Source organism: Phacochoerus africanus, chromosome 8, assembly GCF_016906955.1.
Source record: "Phacochoerus africanus isolate WHEZ1 chromosome 8, ROS_Pafr_v1, whole genome shotgun sequence".
NCBI classification, from domain to species: domain Eukaryota; kingdom Metazoa; phylum Chordata; class Mammalia; order Artiodactyla; family Suidae; genus Phacochoerus; species Phacochoerus africanus.
In genome coordinates, this window is record NC_062551.1 from 20,003,815 (window position 1) to 20,017,352 (window position 13,538).

At 60.5% G+C, this 13,538-nt stretch overlaps 1 protein-coding gene across 5 annotated transcripts in view; it reads left to right on the top strand.

The window, feature by feature from the left end:
* NDRG4 (NDRG family member 4) overlaps positions 1 to 13,538 on the top strand; it is a 42,155-nt gene that overhangs the window by 25,787 nt on the left and 2,830 nt on the right. For 2 of the 5 annotated variants that reach the window (XM_047789982.1, XM_047789980.1), the window contains exons 4-16: positions 6,481 to 6,586; positions 6,830 to 6,950; positions 7,034 to 7,096; positions 7,195 to 7,255; positions 9,061 to 9,147; positions 9,220 to 9,276; positions 9,604 to 9,707; positions 10,296 to 10,352; positions 10,443 to 10,494; positions 11,643 to 11,690; positions 11,849 to 11,884; positions 12,005 to 12,056; positions 13,379 to 13,417. In XM_047789982.1, the coding sequence (XP_047645938.1) occupies positions 6,481 to 6,586; positions 6,830 to 6,950; positions 7,034 to 7,096; positions 7,195 to 7,255; positions 9,061 to 9,147; positions 9,220 to 9,276; positions 9,604 to 9,707; positions 10,296 to 10,352; positions 10,443 to 10,494; positions 11,643 to 11,690; positions 11,849 to 11,884; positions 12,005 to 12,056; positions 13,379 to 13,417 (883 nt within the window). Of the gene's footprint in view, positions 1 to 2,956; positions 3,095 to 6,480; positions 6,587 to 6,829; positions 6,951 to 7,033; positions 7,097 to 7,194; positions 7,256 to 9,060; positions 9,148 to 9,219; positions 9,277 to 9,603; positions 9,708 to 10,295; positions 10,353 to 10,442; positions 10,495 to 11,642; positions 11,691 to 11,848; positions 11,885 to 12,004; positions 12,057 to 13,378; positions 13,418 to 13,538 lie in introns of those variants that run through there. The other 3 variants (XM_047789983.1, XM_047789984.1, XM_047789981.1) reach the window with 3 other exon arrangements.

A 13,538-nucleotide genomic window follows, 5' to 3' on the forward strand; every position in this document is an offset into this window, starting at 1 on the left:
ACGGGCAGCATTCGTTCAAAAGCACCTTACCGTCTACTCTGGTTTCACCACAGAGACTGCTTTTTTCTTTTTTTAGTAAAGCAGCTACCAGGATGGCCCTTATCTGGGCCAGAGCCCGGCAGGGATTTCATCCCCTTCAGTCCCTCGCCTCAGTGGGTCCGGCCATGGGGGAGGCAGAAGGACAGGCTGGAGCCAGGCAGAGCTGTGTCCGGGTCCTACCACTTACGGGCCACGTGACCTCCAGCACAGCTCCCTCCCTCACTGGTAGAGTGACACAGGCAGCTGAGACCCCCCCCCAGCCCCCACTAGTTGTTTGCGGGGTTAAGGATGGTACCCTCCAGCCAGGTGCGCAGACCCTGGGCTGACGGTGACTGGTGGCCACCAGAGCCAGACTGCCTGGGAGTGATCGCTGACTCTGGGCTCACAGGCTGTGTGGTGTCTCTGGGCTTCCTTATCCTCGTTTGTAACGTGGGTGTCCGGAGGACAAAGGGAGGTCGCCTGCAAAGCCTTTGGAGGGAGTCTGGCCCGGGGGAGGTGTGTACTAAGCATTTGCTGGTCTTGATAATGTGGCCCCAGGCCAGAGCACTAAGATGTTGGTGAGCCCCCACTGCTTACTGGCTGCGTGGGAGCATCTCCTTCTCTGTGCTTCAGATTCTCCATCCTTTCTCATAGGTTTGTGAGGATGATGTCTTAGCCTTGCCACTTGCAGACCTGGGCTCAGAGCAGGGAGACACAGAGCAGTTGACTAACTTGCCCAAGGTCACACAGCCAAGACTAGCAGGGTTTGGGTAGCAGGACCTGAGCCTGCCTTGTTCAGCCACAACTGTAGAACCTCCAGGGAAGAGGCTAGCAGTTTGGAGGGACACCTGGATGATGGCATTTGTCCCCTGGGCAGGCCTGCAGTCACGTCTGTAGTGACGGAGGCAGCTTTTTCTCATCCTCCTAGCAGCTCTAGGCACAATTCCTATCTTATGGTTGAGGAGACAGGAGGAGTTAAAAAAGTCTTGTCCAGAGTTCCCGTTGTGGCGCAGTGGTTAACGTATCCGACTAGGAACCATGAGGTTGTGGGTTCGGTCCCTGCCCTTGCTCAGTGGGTTAAGGATCCGGCGTTGCCGTGAGCTGTGGTGTAGGTTGCAGACACGGCTCGGATCCGGAGTTGCTGTGGCTCTGGCGTAGGCCGGTGACTACAGCTCCAATTCGACCCCTTGCCTGGGAACCTCCATATGCCGTGGGAGCGGCCCAAGAAATAGCACAAAAAAAAAAAAAAAAAAGTCTTGTCCAAGGTTACCCAGCTCGTGGGTGGGGCAGCTGGGTCTTGAACTCAAGTCTGTGGACTTGAAGCCACTGAGCTGAGCAGAATTGGGGGGCAGGGAGGGTCATGGCTCAGGGTGGGCAGAGTCCGAGGTCACCCAGGTCCAAGGGTGGGAAAGGCCACTCAGAGGCTCAGGTGGGCATCAGGTTGGATGGGGACCACTGAGGAGCAGGGTTTTGGTGGCAGAAAGGGTGGGAGGCCACCCGACCCCACCTCCCTTCAGGAAGAACACGGAAGGATTATGTGGTCAGGGCAGCAGGCAGCGCAGCAGGCAGGGCTGAGCCTTTGCACGCCGCCTCAGTGGTCAGAGCCTCCAACTGTGCTCAAGTGGCTGCAGGGCACAGGGAGCGTGGCCAGGATGCGAGGGGCTGGGGGACACCCTGTTCCATACCCTGCTGCCCGGGGAGAGCACAGGCACCCGCACTCTGCCCGAGGCCCATGTTGCAAGAGGTCAGAGAGGGGGCAGGGAAAGTGAGCGATGCCCCCCAGGCAGAGGACAGGGCCAGGAATAGCACACGTGGCAGGTGCTGACCCGGTCACTAGGCACCCAGAGACAGGGAGGTGACCCCCTTCCCCCAGGGCAACCAGCCAGCATGCAGGGCTGTCAGCCCCGGCGGGGATGAGTGGCATGTTCCTTCACCAAAGCGACAGAATGGGGGCACAGGCGCCCAGCACCCCTCCCTCTGTTGCTCCTGCTTCTCAGTCCTTGCCCCCCCCACCCCCGCTCCCCTCCCTGGCCTATTTCCTCTCCTCCTCTGCTCTCCTTTGCCTCCCCCTTCTAACCTGTTTACCTGCATGTCTTTGGCCAGTTCCTCACCTCAACCCCGAGCCTCATGACCTCCAGCACCCGTCCTGCTGCTCAGGACAGCCTGCCTCCGCTCAGGCGTCCTGCTCCCCAGAGATGGAAGAGCCACGCCCCGGCTGGGTGTGTCAACGTGAGGAGGGCATGTCCAGTGGCCTCCAGCCCCTTGCTGCAGGGTATAAGCCCACCACATGCCTGGTCCTGCAACCTGCCCAGGCCCTCAGCCCCACAACCCCAACCCCCATTTCCCCCACGTGGGCAGGCACCGGGGTGTACATGGGGGCAGAGTCGAGTCTGCCCTAGGGGGGCCCCTGGGGGTGGAAAAGAAGCAGTCCCCGGGAGTAGGGTCACAATCCGGGCAGCAGTGACTGCCCATATCCCCTCAAGGCTAAGGGATGGGGAGGCTGGGCTTGGGGTCCTCTCAGGCCCTTCCTGTTCTCCAGGGTACGGGTCAAGGGCTGTGCTGTCTAGGACATGCCTATGTGGCCCAGCCTGCCCTGCTTGGCTGTGCTTGGCTGTGAGAAGCCCCTGTGTACCTGTCACAGCTGTGCACGTGGGCTCACCTCTTCCTAGGACCCCACGTGCAGCTGCTGCCCTGAGCCTCTGTGCTGGAGGTGGGCACGACACAGGGGCTGGGGACCATCAGGACTGAAGTGTTGCCGGGGGTGGGAGGAGCAGCAGCTGGGGTGAGTGAGGACCTCGGAAGCCAATCAGAGCCAAGTGTGTCTCCCGAAAGCCAATCTGGGAGCTGGGGCTCCGGGCGAGCGAGTGGCGGCTCGGAAACCCCGCAGGGAGGAGGGGCCAGCCGCGGCCGCAGACGCCGCATATAAATGGCCCGGAGCGGCGCCCCGTCATAGAGCCGCTGGTCTCCCACTTGCGCTGCCCCCTCCTTCTGGGCTCTGGTGACTCAGGCCTTTGTTTGCCCTTCCTGGTCGAGGCGGGTGGCCTCCCTCGGCAAGATGCCGGAGTGCTGGGATGGGGTGAGTGAGGACTCGGGGGTGGCGGGGAGGTGGGCGGGGAGGACCGGGCATCCCTCTGCCTCTGTCTAGTGGCCCTTCTGCCTTCAGTCGCCTCACCTTGGCGGTCACTGAGCAAGGCCAGCAGGTTCCCGGCTCCCTGGTGGCCCTGGTCTGCAGCAGTGGTTGGGGGTAGCTGCTGGTCAGGGTCTGCGGGGGGAGGGCCGGAAGGGCTGAAATCTCTGCAGAAATCTGAATGGGCTGCGGCTCCTCTGTCAGCCTGTGTGGACCAGGGTGCCATCGTGTGTGTATATGCCACTGACAGTGTGCCCTCTACCAGGCACATGCCCAGCTGGCTCTGCCCTGGCGCCGGTGACCACCTCGGCCCCGCGGAAATTGTTCCCTGTGCGTCTGTTGTCTGTGCACCCAGGTGTCTGCCCTCCTGACCCTGAAGGGTTTGTCTTGGTTTTAGTGGGTGACGTGTGGTGCCAGTTAGGCAGAAGCAGGGAAGTCTGAGTTGTGGTTGTGGCCGCCAGGCCGGAGTCCCTGTGCCTTATTTTTGGGGAGTGAGAAGGCAGTGCTAGAAGGATGTGCCTGAGAGTCTAGGGGCCCCAGGAGGGACCAGGGCGCCTCCTTCTGCCTGGGGGCAGCAGATGCCCAGGCTCGGCGCTGTTCTAACTCCAGGAAGAAGAGGCAGGGGCAGACTTACCCCTCTACCACCCCACCCCCGCCTGCCTTGCCTGCCCAGCCCGGTCGGTAGGCCCCCGGGTTGCCCTGCGCCCAGGCAACGACGTCAGCGCCTACCCATCCCATCGCTGCAGACCTGGTCCTCTGAATTATTGATGCGCTTGACGGGAAGAATGGAACCAGCCCCTCCCCTTTCCAAGCTGAAGACCAACGCGAACCCCTGCCCCCCACCCCCCATACCCGCAGCCCTCAAGGTCACAGGTGAGGGGGAACCAAACAGGCAGAGAGGGGATGACAGAGCCCCCTCCCTGGTGCCGCAGTGCCACACACTGGCACCCCCCTGGATGCTGGGGCCCAGTTTCTGACGTCACCAGGAGCCAATGAGCATGCTCGGCCCTGGGGGTTTGGGGCTCAGAGCACATCTGGCTGCAGCCCTTCGGGTGCCCCTCCTGCATGGCACTCCGAGGGTCGGAGGCATTTGGCCCCTATCAGGATGAGCTGGATCTGAGGTCTTGGGTCAGAGGGGGTGCAGGGAGGTTGGCGGGAAGGTTAAGCCAAGGTCACTGGGCAACCAGACCCACCCAGGCCCTGCCCTTCCTGTCCCCGGGGAGCTGAGCCTTAGTAGGGCAAGCACTGTGGCTGAGTCCTGCCACCCCGGGGGGCAGGGGATGGGGACCTGGGTGGGCACTCCAGTACTAGGAGGAACAGGCACCCCCTCCTAACATCCTCAAGGGCATTGGAGGTCTGGGAAGACCACGCCCTGGATCCCAACTTGAGCCATGCAGGGCTAGAGCTGATGGGCTCTACGAATGGCCCGGGTGCCTCAGGAAGCGCATTGCAGCTCTTATGCCATGGGCCCTCCCTCCTGCCCCCCCACCCTGCCCTCTGTAGCACCATGCGCCCCTCCTGCCCCATTCCCCACCCTGCCCTCCATGGCACTGTGCATCCCTCCTGCCCCATTCCCCACCCTTCATGGCTCTGTGAGCCCCTCCTCTGTCGTCCCTTGCACCGTGCCTGCCTCCTGCCCCCCACCCTGCCCTCCATAGCACCGTGCACCCCTCCTGCCCTCCACCGTGCCTTCCAGAGCCAAGAGAGCGTGGGAGGCGGGCATGCGCAGGGCCCCCCCCCAGCAGAGACAGGCAGCTGTGGAGAGGCTGCCTGCTCAGAGGTCTCTTGGGTGGAGCTTCAGCTCCTGTCCTCAGAGAATTCAGCCTGAGGCTGGCACCTAGGAAGCCCTGTCCTGCCCCTTGCCCTGTCTGAGCTTGACCTTGGGCGAGTCAGTTCTCTTTTCCCAACCTCAGTTTCCTCCTCTGCAGGAAGTAAGTATGAAAACACATGAAAAGAAAGGGCCCGGTCCATGAACAGGGAGTGCTTCTGGTTCTGATGGCCCTGGGGGGACATGGGGAGTCTGCGATGGAGTCGGGCCCACCTGGGGGGACTCCCAGAAGGGTGGCTCTTGGGGTGTGGCCTTTGTCCACAGGGTTGGCTCTGCCTTGTCGCTCACAGCTGGAGACAGGCCTAGACAGTGGCCCTCGGAGCCCAGACCCAAGAAGCTATCTCCTGCCTCCTGAGTCTCCCCTTTGCTGTGAGAGGCAAGACCTTAGGTTCTCTCTGAATCTTAGTGTCCTCGTGTCCCCCACCTGCAAAGTGGAGAAAACTCCTTCTCTCTTTCCCAACACGTGGCACACAGTAGGTGCTCAGTCACATGCTGACTGTCCTTGACCCCAGCCCCACCTCCAGCTCCTCACCCCCCTGCTTCCCAGGTCTCTCCCCCCCAACCCCCCCGGGCACAAGGCAGGGCTGTTAATTCAGCTTTGACAGAACCTCTTGGAGTCTCCCCACGAGCAGCCCTGAGTGACCAGTCTGTAGCGGGGCCAGCCAGCAGGACACCCTCCCCGAGGCTCAGGGATGCCCACACACAGCAGCCCCCGGGGCCTTTCCAAGTGCTACACACTGGGCAGATATCGGCGTGTCTAGTGCTCACGGAGTCCCAACGAGGTGGCTCGGGAAGAGGGAGCCGAAGCACAGAGAAGTGTGTGCCCTGCTCAGAATCACACAGCAAGGGGCAGAGCGGGTCTTGAACCTGCAGCATCCAGGTCCAGCTTCCTGAAGAACGGACGACCCCAAACAGCAAAACCAAGGGCATGAACACAGGAGAATTCCAGAACAGCCACTTCAGAAGGCCTTTGGGGAGGGGGTGGGTGGCTGGCCCGGCCCTGCCTGAGGGAGGCCTTGAGGGGTCACAGAGGCAGGAGCGAGAGCCTGGAGTAGGGTGTGGGGGGCGGAGTCTGGGCTGGCAGCACTGGGTCTTTGCTGTGGAGTCTAGGTGGGCAAGATGCTTGTCGGGAGCAGCAGCTCTTCTGAAGGGTTCTGAGGCCAGGAGGAAGGTGATGATGGCAGCACTGGGGCAATGCCAGAGCTGCCCCGGAAGGGCTGCCGTGAGGTGGGGAAAACAGGCCTCACTGGACGCTGAAGAGCTGAGGGCAGCAGGGCCTAAGCCGGGGCCTGGGCAGTGGCAGCTCGCCCCCCGGCTGCTTTGCAGAGGAGACCAGAGCTTTGACCACTTTGCAGACTAGTTCATGTCCCCGTGCTGAACACCCTCGGGAAGGGGTCCTTCCTCTGGTCTGTCCTCTCTGGGGTCTGCTTGGGTGATGAGAAGGGGACACCCCACCCTGAGGGGTGAAAGGATGCCCAGAGTATCTGGCACTGTGTCTCCCCTCCAGGAACACGACATCGAGACGCCTTACGGCCTCCTGCACGTGGTGATCCGGGGCTCCCCCAAGGGGAACCGCCCAGCCATCCTCACCTACCATGACGTGGGTCTCAACCGTAAGTGCTGCTCAGGCTCATTCGACCCTCTCTGCCTGGAATCTGCGAACACCGTGAGCCCCCCTGCCCCACTGTCCTCCCCATAGGGCCCCACTCACCCGTAGTTCTGTGCCCTTAACCCTTTGGGGCTTGGTTTCCCCCCTGAACCCTGAGGCTGATCACCACTGCCTCGACCTCCCTCTCAGCATCCGCGGGCCTCCCTCCCTCCCCTGCTCAGCACAGCTGAGCACTGTGTCTTTGCAGACAAGCTGTGCTTCAATACCTTCTTCAACTTTGAGGACATGCAGGAGATCACCAAGCACTTCGTGGTGTGCCACGTGGATGCCCCCGGCCAGCAGGTGGGGGCGTCACAATTTCCTCAGGGGTAGGTACCTGGAGCCCCCTCCGGCTTTCCCTGGCTCTGTGCCCCCAGCTGCATCTGGGCCTGACCTCCTGCCCTGCTTGCAGGTACCAGTTCCCCTCCATGGAGCAGCTGGCTGCCATGCTCCCCAGCGTGGTGCAGCACTTCGGGTGAGTTCCCTCTGCTGGGGGATTGGGGCTGGGGCTGGGGCTGCTCTGGACGGCAGTCATGGGAAACCCCTCGAGTGACCAGCCATGCTCTCTCCCAGGTTCAAGTACATAATTGGCATCGGAGTGGGAGCTGGAGCCTACGTGCTGGCCAAGTTTGCGGTGAGCCTCCCCACCCCCACCCCCACCCAATCCCAGGACACGTCTCTCCCAGGGGCCACCCACAGGGGCGCTCCCTGTTGTTCTTCTTCTCCTCCTCCCCTTACTTCCTCTTCGCTTAGGAAAGTTCTTTTTTCATTTTTCCCTCCAAGGAAATTCCCTTAAAAAAAAAGCGGCAACCCACCCTGCAGACAACCACTGCGGGCACTTTGGTGTATTTTCCTCCTGTTTTTTCTACGCACATATATACATATGTTAAAATTTTTTTCTATGCATATTTATTACATATAGGACATCAGACCAGACTTAGTATTGAATACCTTACTATAGTATGAGCATGTCCATATATTGTAAAACACTTTGCAAATGGTGTTTTAAAAGCTTTTGGGTTTTATTTTGTGATATTTGATTCAGCTGGTGTTGATACAGTAAAGAGTTAATGTTAAGGAAAAAGGATGCTTTTCGCATGTATCTCCTTGAAACACCATATGCCATAACTTGCCTTGGCCATTATCCAAAATCAACATTTCTGTTAGCAACACACTATGCAACTAATTAATTACTCTAGCCACTAAATAAGGATTATCACTCATTCACCCAACAGGCTATTTAAACATGAATCATTTTTTTAACCTAAAATTTACACTTAGGTTTGCAAGGTTTAAAGAAAGTCACATCTCAGAAACATTATGTCGAGGAGGAGCCCACAAGCTTTCCATCTTTAAAAACGAAAATTTAAGAATTCAAAATATTTCTTTCTTGGAGTCCTCTCGTGGCTCAGCAGGTTAAGGATCCACCATTGTCACTGCTGTGGCTCTGCTTACTGCTGTGCTGCAAGTTCAAACCCTGGCCCCAGAACAATGCCATGGGCTTGTCCAAACCAACCAACCAACCAACCAACCAACCAAAAAACAAAGTATTTTTTTTTAAGTATTTCTTTCTTCAAAAGGAATGACCACGAATTTTCAAGATGGTTTCTTTCTTCTTTTTTCTTTTTTTGGGTTTTGCTTTTTAGGGCCGCACCCGTAGCCTATGAATGTTCCCAGGCTAGGAGTCTAATCGGAACTACAGCTACCGGCCTACACCACAGCCACAGCAATACCAGATCTCAACCACATCTGGGACCTACACCATAGTTCATGGCAATGCCGGATCCTTAACCCACTGATTGAGGTCAGGGATCGAACCGGCGTCCTCATGGATACTAGTCAGATTCGTTTTCTGCTGCACCACGATGGGACGCCATTCAGCTCCATTTTGACTGCAGCATTTAACCACTATCAATCCCTGCCACCCCAGACCACCCCGACACGACTGAAGTATTGTATACAAATCCGTTTCCGCCCAAAGACGAGCCAACAGTTGAACAGAAAACTCAAATCTCTTTCATTAACACAAAACAGGCTTTGGAAGTCAGTTTCTTAACATCGCTAGGGCTTTTTCTACGGAAGTGAAGAAACAAAATATTTTATTGGACGTGTTTATATCTTCAGTTTGGCCACAGCAGCCTCTTCCAAGATATATTGCACAGGGTGGAAAATAGTGATATGGGCATAGATTCCAAATAAATCAAGGAATTTTTAAAGGTTCCAGGTGGGGAGGAGGATGAGCCGGGGCAACTGGAAGGGGCAGCTGGGCAAGTTCCCGGTGAAGCCGTGAAGCCCTGGCAGATGCCGTTCTTCCTGGACCCTCCCACCCGCCTGTGAGACGGGCAGGGCCAGAATGTTAGAGTCCATTTCCGAGGTGGGAAGACTGGGGCTCCCTGCACCCCACCCCGCCCCCCAAGCCTCGTCCCCCTCTCGCGACAGCTCATCTTCCCCGACCTGGTGGAGGGGCTGGTGCTGATGAACATCGACCCCAACGGCAAAGGCTGGATCGACTGGGCGGCCACCAAGGTGAGCGAGGGCAGCCCGGCCGGGGTGGGGGGTGCAGGGCGGCCCTCACACCGGCCTCGCCTTGGCCCGCAGCTCTCCGGCCTGACCAGCACGTTGCCAGACACGGTGCTCTCCCACCTCTTCAGCCAGGTAAGGGGCGGGGGCAACCGTCACGCGGGGCCGGGGGTCCCTGGGGCTTCCGCCCCCTCCCAGCCGGGCAGGGCGGCGGGGTGAGGCAGCGTCTGACCCGCCTCACTCCGTCCCCGTGGGCAGCCCCACGGCGGTAGCATCTGAGGCGGTTCCGCGGTGGCGGCGGCAGCAGACCCCCCCGCCCCCAGTTCGCCCTCCTCCTCCCTTCTTCCTCCCACCGCTGGGGGTGGGGCAGGGACTGCTCTGGCCGCCGTGTCCCCTCTGAGCCCACGGCGGTCTGTGGCTCCCCTCCGCGCACCCCGCCCGTCCCTGTCCCCCGGGGCCCAGGAGGAGCTGGTGAGCAACACAGAGCTGGTGCAGAGCTACCGGCAGCAGATCGGGAACGTGGTGAACCAGGCCAACCTGCAGCTATTCTGGAACATGTACAACAGGTGAGAGCGGCGCGGGGCCCAGCCGGCAGCACGGGGACGGGAGCGTTCAAGCAGCTGGCGACCCCGATATGCCGCCCACGGGCGGAGGCAGACAGGCCGGCGACACACCCTCCCAGTTTGTAGCCCCCCCCTCCCCCCGGCTGGCCTGCCAGGCTTTCTCCTTCTCCTGCAAATATGCGTTAAGCACTGTTGTGTGCATGGCGCTAGAGAAACACCAGAGAGCCAGAAAGGCCCCGGACAAACGGTGCTGGTCCACATCCATCAAGAGAGCCAGGTGTGAGGCCCACCTGGCATAAGTTGGGGGTCTAGAAAAAAGGTGCATGAGGGGAGTCCTAGGCCCCTATTTATGCAGGACAGGCTCCCGTCTCCCCATTTTATCAATGGCACCTGAGGCTTTGTCTATAGCTGAGACAACTGCAATGTAAGCCCCAGTTCTGGGACCAGCCCAGCGGCACCTCCAGGGATGTTGGGCCCTAAGTGCCATGTAGAGAGATGGGGTATGGCTGAAACACGTCAGGCTTGGGGACACTCCCCAGCACCCACCCCGGAGGCCAGTCCTGGGATGCCCACCTCCACCCTTCCTTGCAGCCGCAGAGACCTGGACATTAACCGGCCTGGAACAGTGCCCAATGCCAAGACGCTCCGGTGAGTGCCCCTCCCCCTCCAGCCCGCCCTGCCTTTGCATCTCCCCCTCCAGTGCCCAGGCCAGACCGCCCTTTTCCTCTGTGTCTGCAGCTGCCCTGTGATGCTGGTGGTAGGGGATAATGCACCTGCCGAGGATGGGGTGGTGAGTGAGGGACTGTGCCCTGGCCGGGGTGGGAGGCAGGGGTCACTGGCTCCTGGTTCAGCCGGGCCAATTCTTGACCCAGCCCAGGGGAGCCTCAGGGGCAGGCCCCGGACGACAGGCTTCTCATCCCACTTCCCCACCATCTTGCCCTACACCACCGCCTCCTGCAGCCCCATCCTGCAGGTGATGGAGGCCTGGAGACAAGGGGCAGCTGGGGTGGGGGGGCCCCCCTCCCTAGCCCCTGCAGCCATGCAGCCTCTCTGCTGTTTCTACCCAATTCAGACCCAGAAACGAAGATCTCTTCTTTCCTCTAAAATTGGATTCATTTCAGAGTTCCTGGTGCAGCTCAGTGAAAACAAACCTGACTAGTATCCATGAGGACTGGGGTTCGATCCCTGGTCTTGTTCAGTGGGTTAAGGATCCAGCATTGCTGTGAGCTGTGGCGTAGGCTGGCAGCTGCAGCTCTGATTTGACCCCTAGCCTGGAAACCTCCATATGCCACAGATGTGGCCCTAAAAAAAAGGCAAAAAAAAAATTAGATTCATTTTTTCTGAAGTCGTGAGCACAACAGTGGTGCCCCTTGACCTCCACATGCACCCATTACATTTGTGGATCACGTGTCACCTCTCCTGTTGGAACTTGTGGCCTGGAGGTTTCATGCCCTTGGCACGGAGGGTCCAGGAGTGCCCAGGTTTGCCCTAGTGTGCCCCAGTCGACCATGCTCTGCCTGTGCCTGAGGGCCTGGGAGGCAGGGCTGTGGCTGTGCCTGCCACCCTGACCCAGGCAGGGCTTCAGAGGCTCCCGCTGAGCCCTGGCCCTCCCCCACCTCGACACCTGACTCCTGTGGTCCCTGGTGCGGTCCCAGCCACTCCTGCCAAGGCAGCCCTGGCACTGCCCCATCCCTGCAGCAGTTGTGAGTGGGGTAGTGGGGTCCTGGACCCTCAGGGGGCTGCCTCCTGATCCCCAGGGCCTTGGCCTTTCAGAAGGCACCCAGGAGGGGTGGTGGCCTCTTTCTGCCCCCTGCACGCCCTTCCTCACCAGTAGAGCCTCCCAGTTCTGGCGATAGAACCCGCTTCAGCAACTGGGGGGGGGGGTCCCCCGATGCCCTCAGGCTGCTCACTCTACTAAAGCTGGCTCCTTGTCCCCAGGTCGAGTGCAACTCCAAACTGGATCCAACCACCACGACCTTCCTGAAGGTGAGACGCTCATCCCCACCACAGGCCCAGCCGCCAGGAGGGGCCTGCCTGGAGTCCCCACCCGGGAGAGGGGGGTGGAGGCAGAATGGTGTGACTGGTCGAGGGGGTGGTGGTGTGAGGGGGCCCCTGCTCAGCTAGACCCCCTCTCTCCCCTGCAGATGGCAGATTCCGGGGGGCTCCCCCAGGTCACACAGGTGAGACTCTTGGCGCTCCCTCCCTCCCTTCCCTGGCCTGGGGTAGGGGGAGTCTCCTCTCTCCCTGAATCCCAGGCAGCCAGTCAAAGCCCATGCCTGTCCCTCCATCCCCTCCCGCAGCCCGGGAAGCTGACTGAAGCCTTCAAATACTTCCTGCAAGGCATGGGCTACAGTAAGTATGCCTCCTCCGTGCCCCGCCCTGGGACAGGTGGCCAGGAGGGGCTGAGCGGCCTGGGGGCATGAGGTCCTGTTATGGGCTGCTGTGCCACGCTCCCACACTCTCTCCTCCATGTGCCCCCCCATGTGTTCGGGGGCCCCTAGGGCATCTCTACTGAGGCTGTAAGTTCATAGTGCCAGGCCAGGCCTTGCCCTCTGTGCCCTTGGGGAGGCTGTGGGCCACTCTTCTTTTGGCCAGACTGGGCCTTTTGGGGTGGGGGCTCTTCTCCAGCCCTGGGGGCCTGGGGCCGAGTCCTGCCAGGGAAGCCTGCCTGACGGTGAGTCATCCATACCACCCACCGCCTGCTGGGCCTCCGCCACCACCCGAGAAGGTGCCGAATGGGACCAGGAGCATCAGAGGAGTGGGCTTGGAGTCTGGAGACAGGGGAAGGCCCCGGGGCCATCCGGATGTTAGGAGAGCTGACGGCAGCCAAGCCCGGGGGTCGCAGATCTGAAGACCCAAGTAACGGGGACCGTGCGGTGGAACTGGCTCGCTGCCTGCCCCCAACTTCCCCTTGTGCTCGAGAGTCCCTTCAACCCACGTCCCCTTGGTGACACACACATAGCTCCTTGATTCCGTCCATCTCCCCTTACACCTGGCTCTCCTGCTAGAGGCAGCCTCCCTCTCCCGGAATTTGTTTTCTCCCCCCAGACTTCAGCCTCTGGAGCTTGTGCCTCTTTGGGAGGACAGGCCTGTGAGGGGAAGGCTGGGAGCCCAGCCAGGACAGACTCCCCCAACCCCCGTGCCAGCCTATCTGTGGAGAAGTATGGCAAAGAGAGGCCAAGACCAACACTGAGCCCCCGCAGGTGAACACTGGTGGGACAGGAGGACAAGTGGTGCTTGTCGGGGCTGGACCCTGGTTTCAGGGTCCCAGGAGAAACACCAGCAAGCAGCCCAAGAGCGGGGAGGGATTTAAGAGGTCGTGCAGGCCTCCCCCATTCTGCCGATGGGCCCCAGCGGAATGAGGAGGGCAGCGGGACTAGGTTAAGGCCCCAAAGCCCCCCCCCCAGGGCCGCAGCCCAGGCTGGAGAAGCAGGAGCAAGATGTGTGCCCCACCCCGCTCTCCTGGCTTCTAGGGCCAGACTGGTATCAGTCGGTGCCGCGGTTCCCTCCGGGCAGGTGGGCAGGAGTGGGCTCCCTGAGGCCCTGGCCCTGCCCCAGCCCCCAGCGCCTTCCTCTCCTCCCTGGCCCGTCTCAAGCCCTGGCCTCGCCGGACCGCCTCTTCACCCGTCTTCTGTCTCCCCCACCCCCGCCCCCGGCTCTGTCTTCTCTCTTAGTTGCATACTTGAAGGACCGAAGGCTGAGTGGAGGAGCAGGTAGCCCCGCAGCCCCCCTTCTCCTGATGCATGGACACCCCCGCCCCGCCCCTCACCCCGGTACCCTCTGCTCCTTCCTTCGTGCAGCGCTGCAGCCAGGCCGCATCTTGCCGTGGAGACG